The sequence below is a fragment of the Osmerus mordax genome, chromosome 21 (genome assembly GCF_038355195.1).
Source record: "Osmerus mordax isolate fOsmMor3 chromosome 21, fOsmMor3.pri, whole genome shotgun sequence".
Classification (NCBI taxonomy): domain Eukaryota; kingdom Metazoa; phylum Chordata; class Actinopteri; order Osmeriformes; family Osmeridae; genus Osmerus; species Osmerus mordax.
The window spans coordinates 7,567,619-7,585,810 of NC_090070.1; the positions used below are offsets into that span (position 1 = coordinate 7,567,619).

At 43.7% G+C, this 18,192-nt stretch overlaps 2 protein-coding genes across 5 annotated transcripts; one reads left to right on the top strand and one right to left on the bottom strand.

Moving 5' to 3' along the window:
- Positions 1 to 246: 246 nt before the first annotated feature.
- Positions 247 to 8,556, bottom strand: LOC136965420 (NACHT, LRR and PYD domains-containing protein 12-like). 2 transcript variants are annotated; one of them, XM_067259564.1, is made up of 12 exons: positions 8,534 to 8,556; positions 6,964 to 7,155; positions 6,695 to 6,759; positions 6,281 to 6,430; positions 5,966 to 6,007; positions 3,876 to 5,658; positions 3,108 to 3,281; positions 2,390 to 2,563; positions 1,977 to 2,147; positions 1,610 to 1,768; positions 1,475 to 1,524; positions 247 to 1,006 (listed from the first exon to the last, which is right to left on the bottom strand). In XM_067259564.1, the coding sequence occupies exons 2-12, from the start codon at positions 7,131 to 7,133 to the stop codon at positions 438 to 440; spliced, it is 3,507 nt and encodes a 1,168-aa protein (XP_067115665.1). In that variant the 5' UTR covers positions 7,134 to 7,155; positions 8,534 to 8,556; the 3' UTR covers positions 247 to 437. The 2 variants fall into 2 exon arrangements, with proteins under 2 accessions (XP_067115665.1, XP_067115668.1); XM_067259567.1 differs by lacking the exon at positions 247 to 1,006 and adding an exon at positions 1,054 to 1,319 and having other exon boundaries at positions 1,436 to 1,524.
- A 2,910-nt stretch (positions 8,557 to 11,466) lies between these two features.
- rnaseh2a (ribonuclease H2, subunit A) lies at positions 11,467 to 14,275 on the top strand. Of its 3 annotated transcripts, none has more exons than XM_067259575.1 (9): positions 11,467 to 11,479; positions 11,851 to 11,987; positions 12,074 to 12,145; positions 12,238 to 12,364; positions 12,477 to 12,564; positions 12,757 to 12,894; positions 13,048 to 13,135; positions 13,570 to 13,693; positions 13,946 to 14,275. In XM_067259575.1, the coding sequence occupies exons 2-9, from the start codon at positions 11,861 to 11,863 to the stop codon at positions 14,106 to 14,108; spliced, it is 927 nt and encodes a 308-aa protein (XP_067115676.1). In that variant the 5' UTR covers positions 11,467 to 11,479; positions 11,851 to 11,860; the 3' UTR covers positions 14,109 to 14,275. The 3 variants fall into 3 exon arrangements, with proteins under 3 accessions (XP_067115676.1, XP_067115675.1, XP_067115677.1); XM_067259574.1 differs by lacking the exon at positions 11,467 to 11,479 and adding an exon at positions 11,485 to 11,526; XM_067259576.1 differs by lacking the exon at positions 11,467 to 11,479 and adding an exon at positions 11,693 to 11,709.
- Positions 14,276 to 18,192: the final 3,917 nt, after the last annotated feature.

Below are 18,192 nucleotides of genomic sequence, written 5' to 3' on the forward strand. Positions count from 1 at the left end.
CCTACTGGCCTCCTCTCATTATCATATTGAGAACAATGAATGAATGAATTAATAAATGAATGAATTAATAAATGAATACATAAATAAATAAATGAATACATAAATGAATAAATCAATCAATAAATGAATAAATAAATGAATACAAAAATGAATACATACATAAATGTAAAATATATGTAACTATTGATTGACAATTGTGCATTAATTAATACATATATTCGTTTATTTCTAAATGCATGGACTACAACCTTCTGCCAGATGAACGATCAGCTTTTGTCACTCCTTGGCTAGGCTATTGCCTACTGGAGCCTGGGACCAGACCCTAGAACCAGACCACAGATCCAGAACCTAGGGCCCCGGTTCCAAAAGCACTACGGGAAACATCCGCTCATCATTAGTGCCGAGCTATCTTTAAGATGAGGGTCCAGAAAGCATTGTCACTCCTGTGGCACGTTCAAGCCATTGTACTCTACCTGGCACAGGGTCACTGAGGTATCATCATCTAACCCAAACACTGGCTGAAGGGGTTCTGTGAATGTGGTGTGGAATGTGTACAGGCAGGTCAGTGTGTCAGAGTAGATGCTGTAGAAGGACAGAATGCCAGCTGGCCAGTCCAGATAAACTCCTACTCTGATAGGTAGAGGTAACCAGTCAGGTGTGGCAGTCTCCTCATTATTGTGCCAGACAGACGGGCTCTGTCCACCACAGAAAAGGCCCCAGGATGCATCATTTTGTCCAACAGAAGCATTATTCCCTTTTGTCTTGATGCTTCCGTATGTCACTCCTATCATGGCCGAATAGTTCTTCCCTTCCATCTCCACCTCCCAGTAATGGCGCCCAGTCAGGACTTCTCTACACAGCACCTGATCCTCAGGTTCTCCATCCAACCCCTCTGGGTGATCAGGATATGGCTGGTCCTCCTCCACATACTCCACCTTTCTGTTGTTCTCCGACAAAGAAAGGTGTCCGGTAGCTGTGTTTGGGTCCAGCGTTAGATAACAGGTATCTACAGAGGCGAGGAGAAAAGACCGGATCATACCCTGTGTGTCTGGCTGTTGCGTGTCTGTGTCTGGATGTAACCACGTTCGATAGGTTCGACTCCCTCTTGTGACTCTTTTCTAGTGAGTCAGTGAGTGAGTGAGTGAGTGAGTGAGTGAGTGAGTCAGTGAGTGAGTCAGTGAGTGAGTCAGAGCTACTTTCCCTGAGGTGGTCAACTGTGATTTGAAGTCATAGTTCAGTGATGGGGCTGGAGCTCAGTGAGGAGGGTGAAAGCAATACTGACAAGCAGCACAGTGGAACCTGTTATAGTTGAACTGCCTCTGTAAAGGAGATTGAAGGACTATATGTATGTATGTATGTATGTATGTGTGAGGATTAGCCTTTACACAAACACGCACGTGAAATAAAAGTGCGATGTAACGCGAGTCTCTCTTACTTTGTATATTTGGGGAAAAGTCTTCAAATCAACACTTACACTTCCTAAGCATCTGTGGTTTCACCCAGATCTCGTCATTATGGTCCACACTGTGAGGGACAGTGGAACACAGAGTGAGACACAGCCTATACACACACACACACACTGAAAGAAATGTACCACTCGAATACTAACTTGAGTTTCTCCAGTCTACAGTGTGGATCTGAGAGCAGATTAACTCCTGTGTTTCCTGGGTGATTGTAGCTCAGATCCAACTCCCTCAGGTGGCAGTTTGAGCTGAGAGCTGAAGCCAGATCAGCGCAGCCGTCCTCTGTGACTCTACAGAATGCCAGCCTGCACAGGGAAGACACCAGGATGTTACAAGTGCCCTGTTGCGTTCTGAGTGATAGACCTGAGTACATTTTTGGAATGATGTCATAAAAAAGAAAGCTATCTAAGTAACACGAGCAATTACTTATTCATAGTGACCAAATGAATTGATTTGTGGCATTAAACAGCACAATGCATGTATCTCATTGGTTAAGTGTGTCTGATCGCTCACCTCAATATCTCCAGTCTACAGTGTGGACTCCTCAGTCCATCCGAGAGTATCTTCACCCCTGAATTCGACAGTTCACTGTGACGCAGGTCCAACTCTTTTAGGTGACAGTTTGAGCTGAGGGCTGAAGCCAACATCCCATAACTGTCCTCGGTCAGTAAGCACCTTTTCAGCCTTAGTAGGCGATGACAGAGCAATGCATGAGATGATGAATGGAAAAGTGTGATAATGAAAGTATGTTGTACTCCAGTCAAAGATTTAGTTTAATGCAATAATTACATTTATAGACCAGCGATTATTAAACTGTGTGGCCCGACCAAAGTTCAGTAAATAGAAGATGACAGGAGAAGGTGACAGTCTCGGCTTAAACTGTGCAAGTGTTAGTGTGTGGGTTGTCATGGTCTAAAGCCACTGACCTCAGTATCATCAGTTTACAGAGTGGACCTCTCAGGGCATGATAGACAGCACTCAGGTCATCCGCAGATAGCTTAATTCCCACAAGGTGCAGTTTTCTCAGAGGACAGTTTGGTGACTGGAAGGAGGAGGCCAGTGATGAATAGTCCTTTTTACTAATTTCCATGGCCGTCAGTCTATCGAAATAAATAACATTGATATAGCATGTATTCCATACAACAAGGAACCAGGTATGTAAAACAGTAGAGTGTGCAGATACCTTCCAGGTAATAATAAAAAAAATGTTTGAGGCCAATTAATGTAATAACTGAATTAAGTTCATTCATGACTTCAAACAAACATAATGTGTGCCTTTAATAAAATATAGTATTATGTTTATTTCATGAATGTATATAGTTTACTTAAACAACCCCGCCAACTAATTATATATAAAAAGTAAACTTCACATTTAAAAGTGTACTTCTAGCTAGTGATTTCAAAATTATACCAATACTTTAGGCTATGTAATGTGTGTTTTCAGAGAACAGTATTATCTTAGTTCTGACTGGTATTGTTGAATTGGTTTTATACAGTCAAAGTAATTTGTTCATTAGTCAAAATGTAATCTTAAATCAATTTATTTGCGACATACAACACGTCCGAGTTTAAGACCGTTGTAAACTGTCTTGAAATGTGTTAGTCTTTGGGTTATCATCATGTCAAGACTCAAAAGATACTGACCCGAGTGTCTCCAGTTTACAAGGTGGACCCTTCAAGACAGAGAAGACAACACTCAGGTCATCACCGGACAGCCTAATCCCTCTGAGGTCCAGCTCTCTCAGAGGACAGTCTGGTGACTGGAGGGAGGAGGCCAGTGATACCCAGTCCTCTTGGCTGGGTCTAATATCGGTCAGCCTGTAGAAAAAGAACATGTCCTTCATGAGCTGCAGTTTGGTGTAGTGATTAATTATGTTGACTCTAGATTTCCATATCTTTCAAGACTTTCAAAACACAAATTGAATACTGACACAACATTCATTGTCATTTCATCTTGGTCAAATTAGGATTACTTTACATGTATGCAGTACATAGAATACAATTATGAGTCTATCCCTTTCTATTTTTCATTCTAGAGGGCAATAATTACATTCACATAAAACCTGTCTTATTTATAGGTCACCAACCATAGAGCCATTTCAGTACAGTATATTGTACAAACATGGCGAATAAACCGAATTCTGATTCTGATTCTGATTGACTCCACTATACTAATTCTTCAATCTCACTGGGAGAAGCACAACCTTGAATATTCCAGTAAAATACAAGCGCTTGTTGACATTCAGATATTTGACTCCAAAAGGCAACATTAGTAATACATGTACAAATGGTTTCTGTATACCAGAAGCCATAGGCAGTTATATTAACAATGCGTGAAATCAACATTTGGACATAGTCACTCTTACTGTATTAATATGATGTTGTATGAGTGAGTTTGAGATGAATACGTACAGGGCCTTTTTGCATTTCGCTACAGCTGGCATTAGTCTTTCATAATGGTAGTACCCGATGTTGTATTTCCTTAGATCCATCTCATCCAGCACGCCTGGCGACATTAGAAGTGCGTTGGCCAGTGCTGAGCAGTGATCCCCCGAGAGTGCATCGACGTCACGATCTCGCGACAAGAGGAACTTGTGAATGTCTTCATTTACTGTGCTGTCTTTCATCTCAGTCAAGCAGAGGAAGAGATTGACATGCCTCTCTGGTAAGATGTTCGCTACGTCTGGCCTCCTCAGGTATTTCCTCATCTCCTCGACAGTCTCAGAGTTGTCGATCTGTGGCAGAAGGCCCTGCAAGAGAGTCAAGTTGGACTCCAGTGAGATGCCAAGGAGAAAGCGGAGGAAAAGGTCTAGGTGTCCATTCTTACTCTGCAGAGCTTTATCCACGACTCTCTTCAGCAACTCGTGCAAGGGTTGCTCTGAGGACACCTTCTCCACGAGAGACTCCAGTGCACTGATGTTCTTGCTTACACAGCAGTAGTACACATAGAGAGCTGCAAGGAACTCCTGAAAGCTCAGGTGCACAAAGCAGTACACCTTCTTCCTATAAAGGCCTCGCTCTACCTTGAGGATTTCGGTGCACAGTCCACACTTCACTGCAGCTTCGTTGACATCAATGCCACACTTTTTCAGGTCTTCCTCATAGAATATAAGACTCCCCTTCATTAGCTGGTCAAATGCTAGCTTCCCTAGCTTCAGCATCAGGTCTTTACTTAATTCCAAAATCTTCTCTTCATCCATAATTGATTCCCCCTGATACTTTTCTTTTGCTAGATTTGTTTGAGTGATCAGGAAGTGAATGTACATCTCAGTCAGACTTGTGGGGATATTTCCACTCTCGTTTTCACTCAACATATGTTCGAGAACCTTGGCCGAAATCCAACACATAACAGGAATGTAACACATGATGTGGAGGCTTCTTGTCTTCTTGATGTGTGAGATGATCATTTTAGCCAGCTCCTCGTTGTCAAAGAATCTCTTCATGAAGTACTCATTCTTCTGTTCTTCTGTAAACCCTCTGACCTCTGTCACCAGGTTGATGTTGACGATTCTGCGAGGGATCTGACTGGCGGCTGCAGGTCTGGAGGTTATCCAGATAAGAGCAGAGGGAAGAAGATTCTTCTTCATGATGTTGGTCAGCAGAACATCAACTGGAGATTTCATTGTGACATCAGATACTCTCTCATTGTTTGGGAAATCCAGTGGTAATCTGGTTTCATCAAGACCATCAAAGATGAACAGCACTTTGTGGGACTCAAAGATCTGCATGTCGTCTATCTCTTTAAGCTCCGGGTGAAATTCATTCAGAAGACCATAAAGACTGCGGTCTCCTTTGATCAAATTCAGCTCTCGGAATGGAAGCACAAAGATGAAATCTACATCTTGATTGGCTTTCCCTTCTGCCCAGTCTAGGATGAACTTTTGCACTGAGACCGTTTTTCCGATGCCAGCGATGCCCTTCATCAGCACAGTCAGGATCTCTTTCACTTGGTCAGGTTGGGCTTTGAAGATGTCATTACACTGGATTGGCTTGTCTGAAAATTGTTTCCCAGAGGATGGATATTTAATGTGCATGATCTCATGTTCTTTGTTGACCCCTTCACTCTCCCCTTCAGTGACATATAGTGGGGTGAAGATGCTATTGAGAGGAATCTTCTCATGTTCAGTTCCCTCCGACGTCTCAACAAACTCCTTCCTCAGACGAGCTTTATTCTTCTCTTTGAACGTGTCAATCGCTGCAAGGAGGAATAACAGAATATATACAAGCAAAATATTACATCCACAGGGTCATTATTATTATTATTATTTACAAATGTTCAAGCTGTTGAGCCAACCAGTCTACCATTAGACCAAGAGGTTGTCCTAGACCAGTCCTAGTCCTGACTGGAGGCTGTTGTCGTTCATGGAGAATTGACTCACTGCAGAACAAAAGACAAAGAGAAACAGAAACTGTCAGTAGGTTTCCAATTATTCACCTCACAAAACGATGTACTATATGGTTTCCTGTATTCTTTACTGTTGTTTCTTATAGTCAATCTTACCCTGGTTTTGTGTCACCACATTGTGCTGCCTGGCAAATAATGTCTGCAGAACAAAGCATAAACACAACAATAAATGCATAATTAGTACACAACTTTAACATGAAATGACATTTGTTTTTTGAATTTGTTTAATTAGGAATAATTTTCAATGTAGTATTATTAATTGAATGAACATCAGTTACTCTTGCCCGTGGTCAAGTTGTGCTTGTGCTATTATAGTGTAAATGTCTTTTATTTAGGTTGTCAGCATAAGAGCATGGTAAAATGATAAACTCAGCATGTGTTTGAGCATGATGCAAGGATAGGGAGATGTTACCTTTTGTCTGAACCCCAGTGGAAAGCTTGATATTAACATTCTGAACACTGGAGTTGATAAAGCTGGGGGAGATGATGATGCTTTCACCACTGGCTGTGTTGGAGCACGAAGGAGCTGCTCTCTGATGCCCCATGTTGCATGCTGTCATATCTATACATAAAATGCTTGTTTTTTTTCAACTGAATATGATATTATACCTTAATCATCGCTTTAGAATAATGAATTACATTCCTTTTTGTCCAGTTTTGTGATTAAATGTGGGCCATAGATATGATTGATGGAGGAGAGGAAAAGACAAATCCCTTTCTGAACCCCCCAAAAAAGACACATATTAGGACCCCCCACTTAAACCAACTCAATAAAGTTTTACCCAGTAAACATGTATGTTATTCCAATTCAGTAAAGATAGCTTACCTCTGTCTGCACATTTCCTCTTAGTCTCAGAAAAGTACCTCGGACTATCACAAGAGGTGAAGAGACTGAGAAAAGAAAACCGAAACTCATTTTTAGTTATTTTCTCTTTCTCGTTTCTTTTGCTTTCCATCTTTCACACAAACAACACGCACGCGCACACACCTCATTACAAACGTCTTGGACAGTATCCAGGAACAAAATGGCACCCGCCCCCATGCCCACACCCTGGCGCGACAACACATAAGCAAGGTTAACTATTTCTATCTGACCTCGAGGCACTCTGGGAACAACATGGTTCTTCATCTTTGTCCTCTTCTTTTATGTCAGCTAATGGATTTGGCGCCTTTTCTCTCTTCTTATCCTCTTCCGGCCGTTTTCGGTTCTTCTCTGTCCTCTTCCGTTTTGTCTCCCTCGCTTCTACCTTCCCTTCGGTCTCCATGCATTCACTTCTGTTTTCCTTACTTCAGACAATGTTAAAAAGTACAACAGTATTATTAAAAAAAGACATTGCTGTGAAAAGTAAGTCATAGGATTTCACTTTATATGAATCATAATATATTTCATGTGATTTTCGGGGATCTCAGTCTCCAGTCCTAAATCCCTTCAAGTGACTCTTTTGACTCCTTTCGGGGGGGTCAATATAGAATCTGATTGGACTATATACAATGTTTCATTTACTAAATACACCATAACACATTCCTTTCATACTCTTGTAGGAGAGTCATGTGTACTTGTTTATCACAACTGTCCATCGTTCAACCATGCAGCTGGACTGGAATAGTCCCACACATTACTAGAAGTATTGTCAGTCTACCTGTTGAGAGATGACAAGACAGAACTGTATGCAGACAGGTATGAATGTGCTGGTACTGGTTTTACCATATAAGGATCCACTGCATGCTGAACACGGTTCCAAGGTGCATTTTTAAACCATGTGACGCACAGTATAGATCTAATCTAAATGTATCTTCCACTGATCCAACAGAGTGCCAGAGATGGTCTGTTGTAAGGCTATAATGTCAGTAATATCAGCACTAAAGATTAAAGAGATCATAAAACACAGACTTCTCTAGTTTACCCTGATGATAAATGACGTGATTTACCCTGTGATTATACCTTTGTTCGTTAGATGTTTTGCATGAGGTTTAATGAGTCAAAATGTAAGAATGTTTGATCAGAATGGTGTGATGTATGGTAGGTAAGACTGTGTTCACCCTTTTGACGATTGAGATAGAACACTGTTCAGAACAGTTCTCATGTAAAAACATTTGTATTTACAGAAGTTCTTGAGTTCAAAACAATGTTGTAGGATTTGGGTTCAAAATGTCCAGTGGTGGACCTTGAGATGTAGGCACCTCCAGAACTCCAAAAGAGAACCGATAACCAGAATTGCGCTGTTTGTTCTTAGAGAAATATGTTTTTTGTTGCTTGAACTTTGAATACCAGAATACAGTAGGCTAGGCCTTGTAAAAAATGTACACCAGTAATGATGGCATAAGCCAGTAGGGCACATCTAGAGAAGATAAGGTCCTGTGAGCCTTCTCATTCTGTACAACTCCTCCCTGTACTTGCCAACAAGTGCTAAACTTAAAGCCTCAGTCTCTTGGTCAACAACCAACCACCACAGTAATAATATCTTTATGAGGATGTCACCATAACAAACACAGCACACAACAGTGCATTTATCGTATCCATGTCGTGTTGTTATGTAAGTATATAATGTTCCCGGATCTAATAATGCATCTGTGTGTATGAAACGTGTCTGATCTTAGAGAATCTAATGTTTATGATGTGTATAATGTCTAATGTGTATTTAATTCATGCGGTATAGTTTCTTACCTCTCTGCTGCTGATGCCAGGTTATCTCATCAATCGACACACCGAGAACAAGGAAACCCATCTAACCCGCAGTGTGTTTGGGGGCGGGGCGGTGGGGGAGGGGGGGGGGGGGAGGGAGGAGGACAGTGAGATCCTGTTCCATGACGTGTGAGTGGGCCTGTCGCGCAGCCTGCTGATAATGCTGGGTAAGGGGAGGAGGGAGGCAGCAACAAGAGAGATTGTGACAAAACATCTAATCCAACATGTTTTATTCATTAAACTTTCACTGGCATTTTCTGGTTTTATCCAGTCCTGAAACTGGTACCAGGCCCCAGGAGCAGGTAGACCTAGGCTACATCTGTTGTTTAATTTTGCAACCAAATCTAAGTTTCGCACACTAATTCGACGTGTCACGTCTTTACAGCGTAGGCCTACACAACACAGTTTGCTATTCATCGATCACACTGAGATAAATGGCATTGACCATGTACCGTAATATATATTTATTGCCAGTTCGATTCCCGGCCGTGCCAAATGACGTTGTGTCCTTGGGAAAGGCACTTCACCCTACTTGCCTCGGGGGGTATGTCCCTGTACTTACTGTAAGTCGCTCTGGATAAGAGCATTTAGACCCCCTAAATGTAAATTGATCTTTTTCCACAGTCCTGAAAGATGGGGCCTAAAAAAATAACTCAAAAAGCATTTTTGTTATTTTTGTTATTAGTATCTTCAAATTCAGATAGTAAGAAAGGCAGTGAGGTTGTTCCAAATATATTCTAAAGCAGGCTGGTTGCTATGTATGTTGCTATGCAGATTCCATCGCATGTCTTTCCCCACAATTTTCATCAACTTTGTTGTGGAACGATAAGTAAGGGATGATGCCCGACGAGGTGTACATTATCACCCGATAATGGACGATGCGGAGGCGTGAACCGTCCAACGCGCCACAAGGAGGCTCCATCCCCCCCAGATCCTTTCGTTGTGACGCCTAAACACAACCGGGCCTCCCAGGCTGCAGCCGTAGAATGGATTTTTTGTTTGTAGTCTAGCTAAAAAAAATTCAGGCTTCTGTTTCTGCAGTACTACACTGAAATTAATGATTGGCAGCAACGTCCACCAACCTGATGCCAGTCAGTCCCACTCACAAAGATATTTGAGTAGAAAGAAGCCCCACCCACTCTAAAGTCTAGGACTGCCCCTCAATAGTCGATCAAATCTTAAGTCGATGTGGAAAATATTGGTTGACCGAGTCTGGATTGTTCGGTTGGTTGCAGAAAAAACAACACAGGAAGTGGCGCAGAACACAGGAAACACTTCAACTCTGAACAGCTGAACACATCTGGGTTTCCTCCACACAACCAGCTTCCTCATCGACGGGAGGAAGGCAGACTGAGCACGCTCAGAAGGGCTCTGCAGAGGAGCAGCTGCGCTCTGCAAGACTGGAGTTTGTGGAGCGAGTGTCCAAGCCTGTCCTGGATAATCTGCTGGATGGACTTCTGCAGGAGAGAGTGATCAACGATGATGAGAGAGAGTCAGTGAAGGTGGAGACAGTGAGGGCAGAGAGAGCGCGGGGCACCATCGGTCTGAGGAGAGGAGAGGAGTCATGTTCTGTGATGAGACACCTCCTGTGTGATATGGACCCCTACTTACATTCTTACTTGGCTTTAATTAATGCTGAATAGGATGAATTTATAGAGATTCTGTAAGAAAATCATGGTACAATGTTTCATTCTTGTACAGTCCTATTTTGGAAACAATTTGTATTTTCTTTTTAATTTACTTTAATCTTTAGTCGAGGATTAGAGTAGGCCTAATTTGATTGAGCGTCTTAATCCGACCACCGTCAATTTGTTATATTATTACATTAAATGTTATTAGTTTAGCAGACACTTTAATCCAAAACGACATACAAATGTATTAACATAATGTTTCATAATCATCATTTCTTAGAAATTCTTTCTGGCAGATGAATAATAAGCTTTTGTCACTCCTTGACTAGGCTGCTGCCTACTGGAGCCTGGGACCAGACCCTAGAATCAGACCACAGAACCAGAACCTAGAACCAGACCACAGACCCAGACCCTAGGACCAGAACGTAGGACCAGACCCTAGGACCAGAACCAAGGACCAGAACTAGGACCTAGAAACTAGGACCAGCTGGCTGCAACTGCAGGCGGAAACAGATCTATTTATGAATAAATAAAGCAGAGAAAAATATAATTGGCGGGACTGTTCATTGTCTTCACAAAAGCATTTCTGAAACATCGAGAGCTATAAATTAGTCCACAGGTTTATTTAGAGTTCACTGTGTAGTTGTACTTTTACTGTTTTGCAGAAAAAAAACTAAAAAACATTGCAATTGCACTAGATAACTTATAAAAAATTGTTTTAACCATTAACAGTCATAAAAGACTGTTTCCAAAATGTAGCCAAAGCCCAGATTTAAGAAGAAGTTACCTTTTAAGAAGTTACATTTGTCATGAAGGTATATTGAACAATAGCAGGATTTAACAAGTGTGATACATTTATCATCAAACAACATAGCCTAACAATAGAACGTGGCTTTACAATATATATATATATATATATATATTTTATTTTTATTTTTTTCATATTTTATTTGTCTGGAATGGTGGATGGTCGGTTCAGAAGTGTTGAATGTATGTGGTTGGAAGGTGCTCCAAGGTTGCTACTGCTTCAATCACCCCTCCCGGAAGGGCAAAATACTAAAAAGATGTAATATGATGAGTATTTTGTTAATGAGCTACTAAAATAAAGGTTTAGAAAGAGAGAACTTGCATACCATTCTTCAAAGGGACATTAACATACGTGAGCAACACAGTTTTATGTAGTAGGCTACAACTACATTTCCCATGAAAGACGTACTGGAGCCACGGTAGTGATACGTCAGATTCAGCGCGCCAAATCTGAGCATTTCTGGTGTCAACAACCAGAACAACACACCGGGTAAGAAAGACTGTTTTACTGGGGGCTTGAAATACATCTACAGAACAGTAAATGAAAATGTTTTTGCATCTAACACAACTCAATTAAAAGCACACGATCAATTGCTTCCCCAAACTCTTCCGTAACTACCTAGCCTAGGTATGTCTAAGCACAGACGCAAGATAGTATTGTGGTTAGCTAGTTAGGTCACTTGTTAGCATGCTAGCTAGATGTGTAGCTACTAATTCCACGTAAGTGACTGACACAAGTATACGCTAGTTTGATAGTTAGCTGGCTATTGTTGTGGCAGATTAGCCACTTCACTATACATCGTTATCACAGATTCATGTTCCCTCGTGTTTTACACTGGCGTTTTAAACTTCAAAATTCAGCATAGGAACCATGGACCTCAGCCACTATGAGGCAGATAACTCGGTCAGCTGTCGCCTGGCCTCGGCCATACCTGACATGTGTAAGACAGAAGACTGCTGCCTGGGCATCGATGAAGCAGGCAGGGGTCCAGTGTTGGGTAAGATCACCCTGTCTGCCGTTGTTTGATAGTAATGAATCACTTTCTGGGCGATGCACTGAACACCCATGTTGTTGTTGATCCAGGCCCCATGGTCTACGGCATCTGTTTCTGCCCAGTCTCCAAGAAGGAGGACCTGAAGGACTTGAAAGTAGCCGGTTAGTGTTTTCTGACCACTAAAGGACTCATTCTAATGATATCAGCAATGTCTTTATGTTGACATTTGTCTGTGTGTGTCTCTCCCCCCTAGACTCCAAGACGTTGACAGAAGCAGAGAGAGAGCACCTCTTCAGTAAGGTGGACGAGGCCAAAAGCTTCGTGGGCTGGGCTCTACAAATCCTCTCGGCCAACACAATTTCCAACAGCATGCTGCAGAGGTAGTCCCCTTCTCTCTCTCTCTCTCTCTCTCTCTCTCTCTCTCTCTCTCTCTGTCTCTCTCTCTCGATCTGTCATAAGCGAATTTACTTCTGACATGCTATCTTTCCACAGGGCAAAATACAACTTGAATGCTCTTTCTCACGATGCGGCCATTGGTCTTGTCCAGTTTGCCCTGGACAACGGAGTGCAGCTCAAAGAGGTGTGAAACAAGCTATTCCCATTGCCAGGCCCATGCAAACACTCTGCACATTTATGTGGAGCACAGCGCCATTGTTTGTCTTTATTTGGGTCCTCTTCCTTCTTGCTCGCCCCTTGCGTTTGTCTACTTCCTGTGCTCATCCCTTTTATCGTCTTCTCATCCATCCGACCCTTTTGTCCTGCGCCCCCCCAGGTGTTTGTGGACACGGTGGGCCCGGCGGAAAAGTACCAGGACAAGCTGTCCCAGCGCTTCCCCGGGGTGGAGGTGACCGTGCGCCCCAAGGCCGACTCTCTCTTCCCCATCGTCAGCGCAGCCAGCATCTGCGCCAAGGTCAGAGGTTGGCGTGCGTGCGTGTGTGTGGGCATAGGTGTGTGTGTATTTGTGTGTGTGTGTGTGCGTGCGTGCTGTCTCATTGGTCCACCCTCACATCCCACCTGTTTCCATGACGTGGTGTAAGGCTGAAGCTGGCTGTCTGGTGTGCAGGTGGCCAGGGACCACGCTGTGAAGGACTGGAACTTCTCAGAAGACCTGGGGGATGTAGACACAGACTATGGCTCTGGCTACCCCGGTGGTACGTATTACATGTAGACATGACATAGTCATTTAGCAGACGTTCTTATCCAGAGCGACTTACAGTCCAGGTACAGGGACATTCCCCCGAGGCAAGTAGGGTGAAGTGCCTTGCCCAAGGACACAGCGTCATTTTGTACAGCCGGGAATGGAATCGTCAACCTTCGGATTAATAGCCCGATTCCCTAACCGCTCAGCCATCTGACCCCCTATATGTAGGGCATCACACACACACGACCGTTATTGTTTAGGCTACTCATTCTTAGGTCTCATCTGCAATCTTATAAACTAATAATAATATATAAAAAAAGATCAAAAGCTTTGAATGATCCTAAGTGATATCATCACACACAGTTGTACACTCTTGAATTCCAAGTTCTACTGTATACCGACTGTGTACACTGTTGTTGGTGTGTGTGTGTGTGTGTGGCTCAGACCCTAAGACCAAGGCGTGGATGGTGAAGTACCTGGACCCCGTGTTCGGCTACCCCCAGTTTGTCAGGTTCAGCTGGAGCACCGCCCAGACCCTGCTGGACAGCAAGGCCGTCCCTGTCCACTGGTGAGGGAACGATAAAGATTTGCTCCTTTGAATGGAGCAGAAGGGAGAGGGTGGACGTGTGGATACGGTAGTCGAGGAAAACTGCGAGTTTTCTTCCGGGAGGGATAGCGTTAATCACAGTAGATGCGAACGAGCATCGTTAGTAGAATTTTAAATATTATTTCAATGTTGCTAGTTACAAGGATGGTTCGGAGTGAATATTGAGAAAGGAGAGTGTAGATTCACGACGCGCGCGTGTGTTCGTGTCGTCAGGGACGATGACGAGGAGGACGGGGAGAAGGCGGCGGCCCGTAAGAACAACACCTCCGTGCTGTCGTACTTCAGCAGCGCCAAGACGGACGACTTGGCCCACCAGGCCCACCAGGCCCACCGCTTCTTCACCGAGAGGAGGTTACACAGCCTGGACACCCTCTGAGACGCACGGAGACTCACACACTGACACACACACACCACACACAAAAGATGAACTTGTTGTTGTGCCTTAGGCAACATATCCTTAGACAAGAATGGAGTAAGGACTTGTATTACTTGTTTTTGTCCTTTTTTTATGCAAGAGAAACATTAAAATGTTTGTATTTCTTATGACATTTGTGGTTGTTGTGTTAAAACACCATGCAGGGTAAAACCGTTGTGTTTTGAAAGATTTTATTGTGCGTCAACACTGCTGATGTGCCCAACTTTGCCACAAACCAACACCGCCCTCCAGTGGTGACAAGTCAGAACATACTCAAATGTATACAATTATGCTGTACACTTCTAACACTGCATCATAGCCTGCAACTTTGTTACATACTTTGTTTAAGCCACACATTCACCTTCAGGCACTGAAATAGCATTTTGCGCTTGCATTGTACAATCACTTTGAAGGCAGTTCAAACAACATGCAGTGGACTAAATAATGGTCAATGACACAATTGTTTTCCAGCCCAACTCTTGTCAGTTTGACGCCAGCAATATAGTTTTCCCCAGATTACAAGGTAAATTAGTCCAAGTTATTCTGAGCTAAAGCATGATAAGACAGTTTCGTCTTCCCTGAGTAATAAGTGCAAATTCAACACAATTTCATATTTACAAATACACAAGTTGGACAGCCTACTATTCATTAGTGGGATACATTATTACATTATTATAAGACATGAACACATTTGGCATTGCATCAGTCAAACATCGTCTCGCGGTCTTGGTAACTATTGCGTTGACATGGCAACCCAGCTCCCCTCAGATACTGATGTGTTCCAGAGTCTCTCTGCGGTGAGGTGTCGACAGAGACTACACTGCCCAAGTCTTTCCTGAGTCCCTCCAAACATCCCAGCAGGCTCCTCTCCCTGTCACACACCAGCGGAAACACGGAGACCTGGTTTGTTTTTTGTTTTTAACAATGCAGCCACCCCCCCTATAGGGCCCAAGGCAAATCCATGTGTGGACGTTGGCTAGCTGTGATTGTGCTTAATTCTGGATTCTTGTATCTTCTTGCCCCAGTTCATCGCCAGGGTGGACAATGCGAACGACGACAGGATGACGATGGAGCTCCCCACGAACCCGGACGAGGCCCCTCGAGGGCCCGCCCGCATGACCCTCCGACGGTGGCGGTCTCCGCCGGCGCCTGTAGCCGCCACGGTCTGGGCGATGGGCTTCATTGGCCTTGGCTCGGAGGTTGGGGCGTCCAGGAGGTCGGAGACGAGATCCTCTTAACCGGCTTTGGGCGCTAACCGTCTGGGGAGCAAGGACTGTTGTTCTGGAAGTCTTGGATGAGTTCACCGCTGTGTCACCTTCTGCTCTCCCGATCTGCTCGCTCTCCTCTCCGTTTCCGATCTTGAGCCCTCGCTCTGGCCTTTTATAACCTTCTGCCTCGTCTCGTCAAATCCCCGTAATAGCCGTGTTCCCGACTGCGTCAATGGGGATTGTAAATAGACTAGGGCCATGACTAGTGAGGGCTAAGCTGGGATCTTCTTCCGTCAATGACATCGGGCTGTTAATGTCATTAGAACATCCCCTACCCTTGCCACTGCCAAAGAACAGATGAATGGAGAGATGAGGGGATTGGCACACAGGGGGTCCAAACACTGGTGTTTAAGCACAGGCCAGGCCAGAGTAAACAGAGGAAGACGCAGTGTACTCACAAGGTGTCTGTAACACTGGTCACGTGGAAGGTCGTGGGAGATAGTGTCCGTTTCAATGTCAAGGTGCTAGTTGACCAGTAGAAAAGTAAGAAACTAGCAGGATTTCACTGCAAACAGTAAAATGTAACATAAAAGACACAAGGTCCAAGAGACTCCCTGTCATTATTATTTGCGATGGCATTTAAAGTAGCCTACCGTAGGCCAATAACCAAGTCTGCAATTGTAGGTTTGCGGTTCAGGTGCACTGGGGTTAGTGGAACTGGAATTTATCAACTCGAATCAGGTCAAGAATATTCCTACCACAGACCACAATAGATATAGAGCTATGCCTAGAAATGTAGGAACGCCGCCAGCAAGCATGTCCTCCAAAAGGTCGTCGATTTACCTCTGCGTTTTCAGCACCGCGGACAGCGTCTCCTTGCTAAGAATAGAGCGGTGACCTAGGCAAAAACGGGTCAACGAGACCCTAATCCCCGTGGCACGCTGTAGATTTCCAAATAATTTGCATAGTCTTTAGCGTATCACACGCTCTAAATTGCGATCGTAGAATTGCCCATAGCCTTTCAGTGGAACACGAAAAATAAAAAGAATGTGTTGGGAATTGTTCAATAGGCCTACAGAATTTTCCGACATTGGATGGATGATTCAGTTGAATGGCCTGCTGCTTGCTATTTTCCATTTCCTATTTGCTTATTATCTTAGTCAGTACGTTCTAGTTAGACCACTAACATAAGGTGCAGTTCCAAGTTTAAAGGCAATTCAAGCTTTGGTAAGAGTTGGATAACAGGATAACCTTTAATTGTTCATCTAATTCATTATTGAGTATACAGCAGCACAAGTCAAGGCGATGTCAGGACAGATAAAGAAAGGCTTTATGAAAGATCCAGTTTAAATGTGAGACGTTTCTTGGATTTCATTAAACAAATTAGATTGTCTTAATCAGCGATTGTTACATTAAATTGCAGTACATTTTCAGGATTGCTTTTGTCATACGGCATGGTTATTTTTGTTTTTTGTTGATTTGGGACATAACCACAGTGCATATTTTATGTTCATCACTCAAGAGAAGAGCACAAAGGCCTAGTGACAGGCAAGTTTGAAGAAGCACAAATCACACCCCCTCTACACTACACAAGCTAACAGGCTCAGTGGTTACTCAACCCAGCAACAGCCTCATTAGCGTTTAACCTATTTCTATATGTGTTGTGCACAGGAGTCAAATTGGTCAACCTTTGCTGGCTCTCTCCGAAGCTCTGAAATACTTGTTATCCTCATCCTCGAGATGGTCTCAGTTGTAGTGTAGTAAGAGCATGTCACCACTGTGTGTCGCTTTGTGTGCCAAAATCTGAATCTATGCAAGCGATTGTAATCACAGCTGCGAGGAGTGTGCCTACTGTTAGACTTGTACCGGTATTGTACCGAAATCGGTGACCTATCAAAAACTGTGACCAGGGGTCGCTGTTCGAACGGCTTGCCGTACTGTTCTGCAAATGTTCGAGCCCCAATCCTAACCCTTACCCTAACATTGGCAAGCCATTAGAACAGCGACAGTAATTTCTTTTAGTCTTCCGTTGTGGTTGTCCTCATGCAAATCTGTTTTACAGAGCAGCGTTGCTGGAATAGAATTACGTAGGTGAGAGTGCGCGACGATAACGGGGACTCGTATGCCATATGTCCTTACTAATTAGGGTGGGGAAAGGAGAAGAGATGAGGCTCTCTTCAGACAATGAAGATGCACAGTATTCCTCTTGAACTCCTTCCCACTCTCTGTCCTCCCTCGTTAGTGTGAGGATGGCAGATCCACCTCTGGGATTTGTAGTCCTTTGGTGTTCTACCACGGCTTTTAGCAGTGCTGTAGTCTGTGACCCACTTCCACACCACTACGGGGATGAGAAGCAGAGGGATGAGCAAGACAGGAAGGTAAAGGAACTGGTGAGGGAGTAAGGGAAGCAGAAAAAGGAAGAAGGTTGTGTGCGTGCGTGTGTGTGTGTGTGTACTTGCGTAACACTGAAATCACAGTACAATGCAATACACACTACACAGTATAGGGAACACAAACAAAGGACACGTTAGCCCCTTACTGCCAAAACCCAGTGACACACATCTCCAGCTCAGATGACAAGATATAGTCGTGCCCTCAGGAAGCACCCGATGTTTTGTGTTTCTTGCCAGTGTTGTGCTCTCTCCCTGACACACTCATTCTCTCTCTCTCTCTCTCTCTCTCTCTCTCTCTCTCTCTCTCTCTCTCTCTCTCTCTCTCTCTCTCTCTCTCTCTCTCTCTCTCACACACACACAGAGCTACACTGCCCAGTGGAAGGCAGCTGCCGCCGATGAAATAATGATGGTTGACGTGGTTCTTGTGAGACTGTCTGAGATGGA

Coding starts and splice junctions, on each gene's coding strand:
- LOC136965420 (XM_067259564.1), bottom strand. CDS start 7,133: ATGGAGACCGAAGGGAAGGTAGAAGCGAGGGAGACAAAACGGAAGAGG. Junction 6,431..6,694: donor GAGGAAATGTGCAGACAGAG/GTAAGCTATCTT, acceptor TTTTATGTATAG/ATATGACAGCATGCAACATG. Junction 2,148..2,389: donor TGTAAACTGATGATACTGAG/GTCAGTGGCTTT, acceptor TCGCCTACTAAG/GCTGAAAAGGTGCTTACTGA.
- rnaseh2a (XM_067259575.1), top strand. CDS start 11,861: ATGGACCTCAGCCACTATGAGGCAGATAACTCGGTCAGCTGTCGCCTG. Junction 12,146..12,237: donor GAAGGACTTGAAAGTAGCCG/GTTAGTGTTTTC, acceptor TCTCCCCCCTAG/ACTCCAAGACGTTGACAGAA. Junction 13,136..13,569: donor TGGCTCTGGCTACCCCGGTG/GTACGTATTACA, acceptor TGTGTGGCTCAG/ACCCTAAGACCAAGGCGTGG.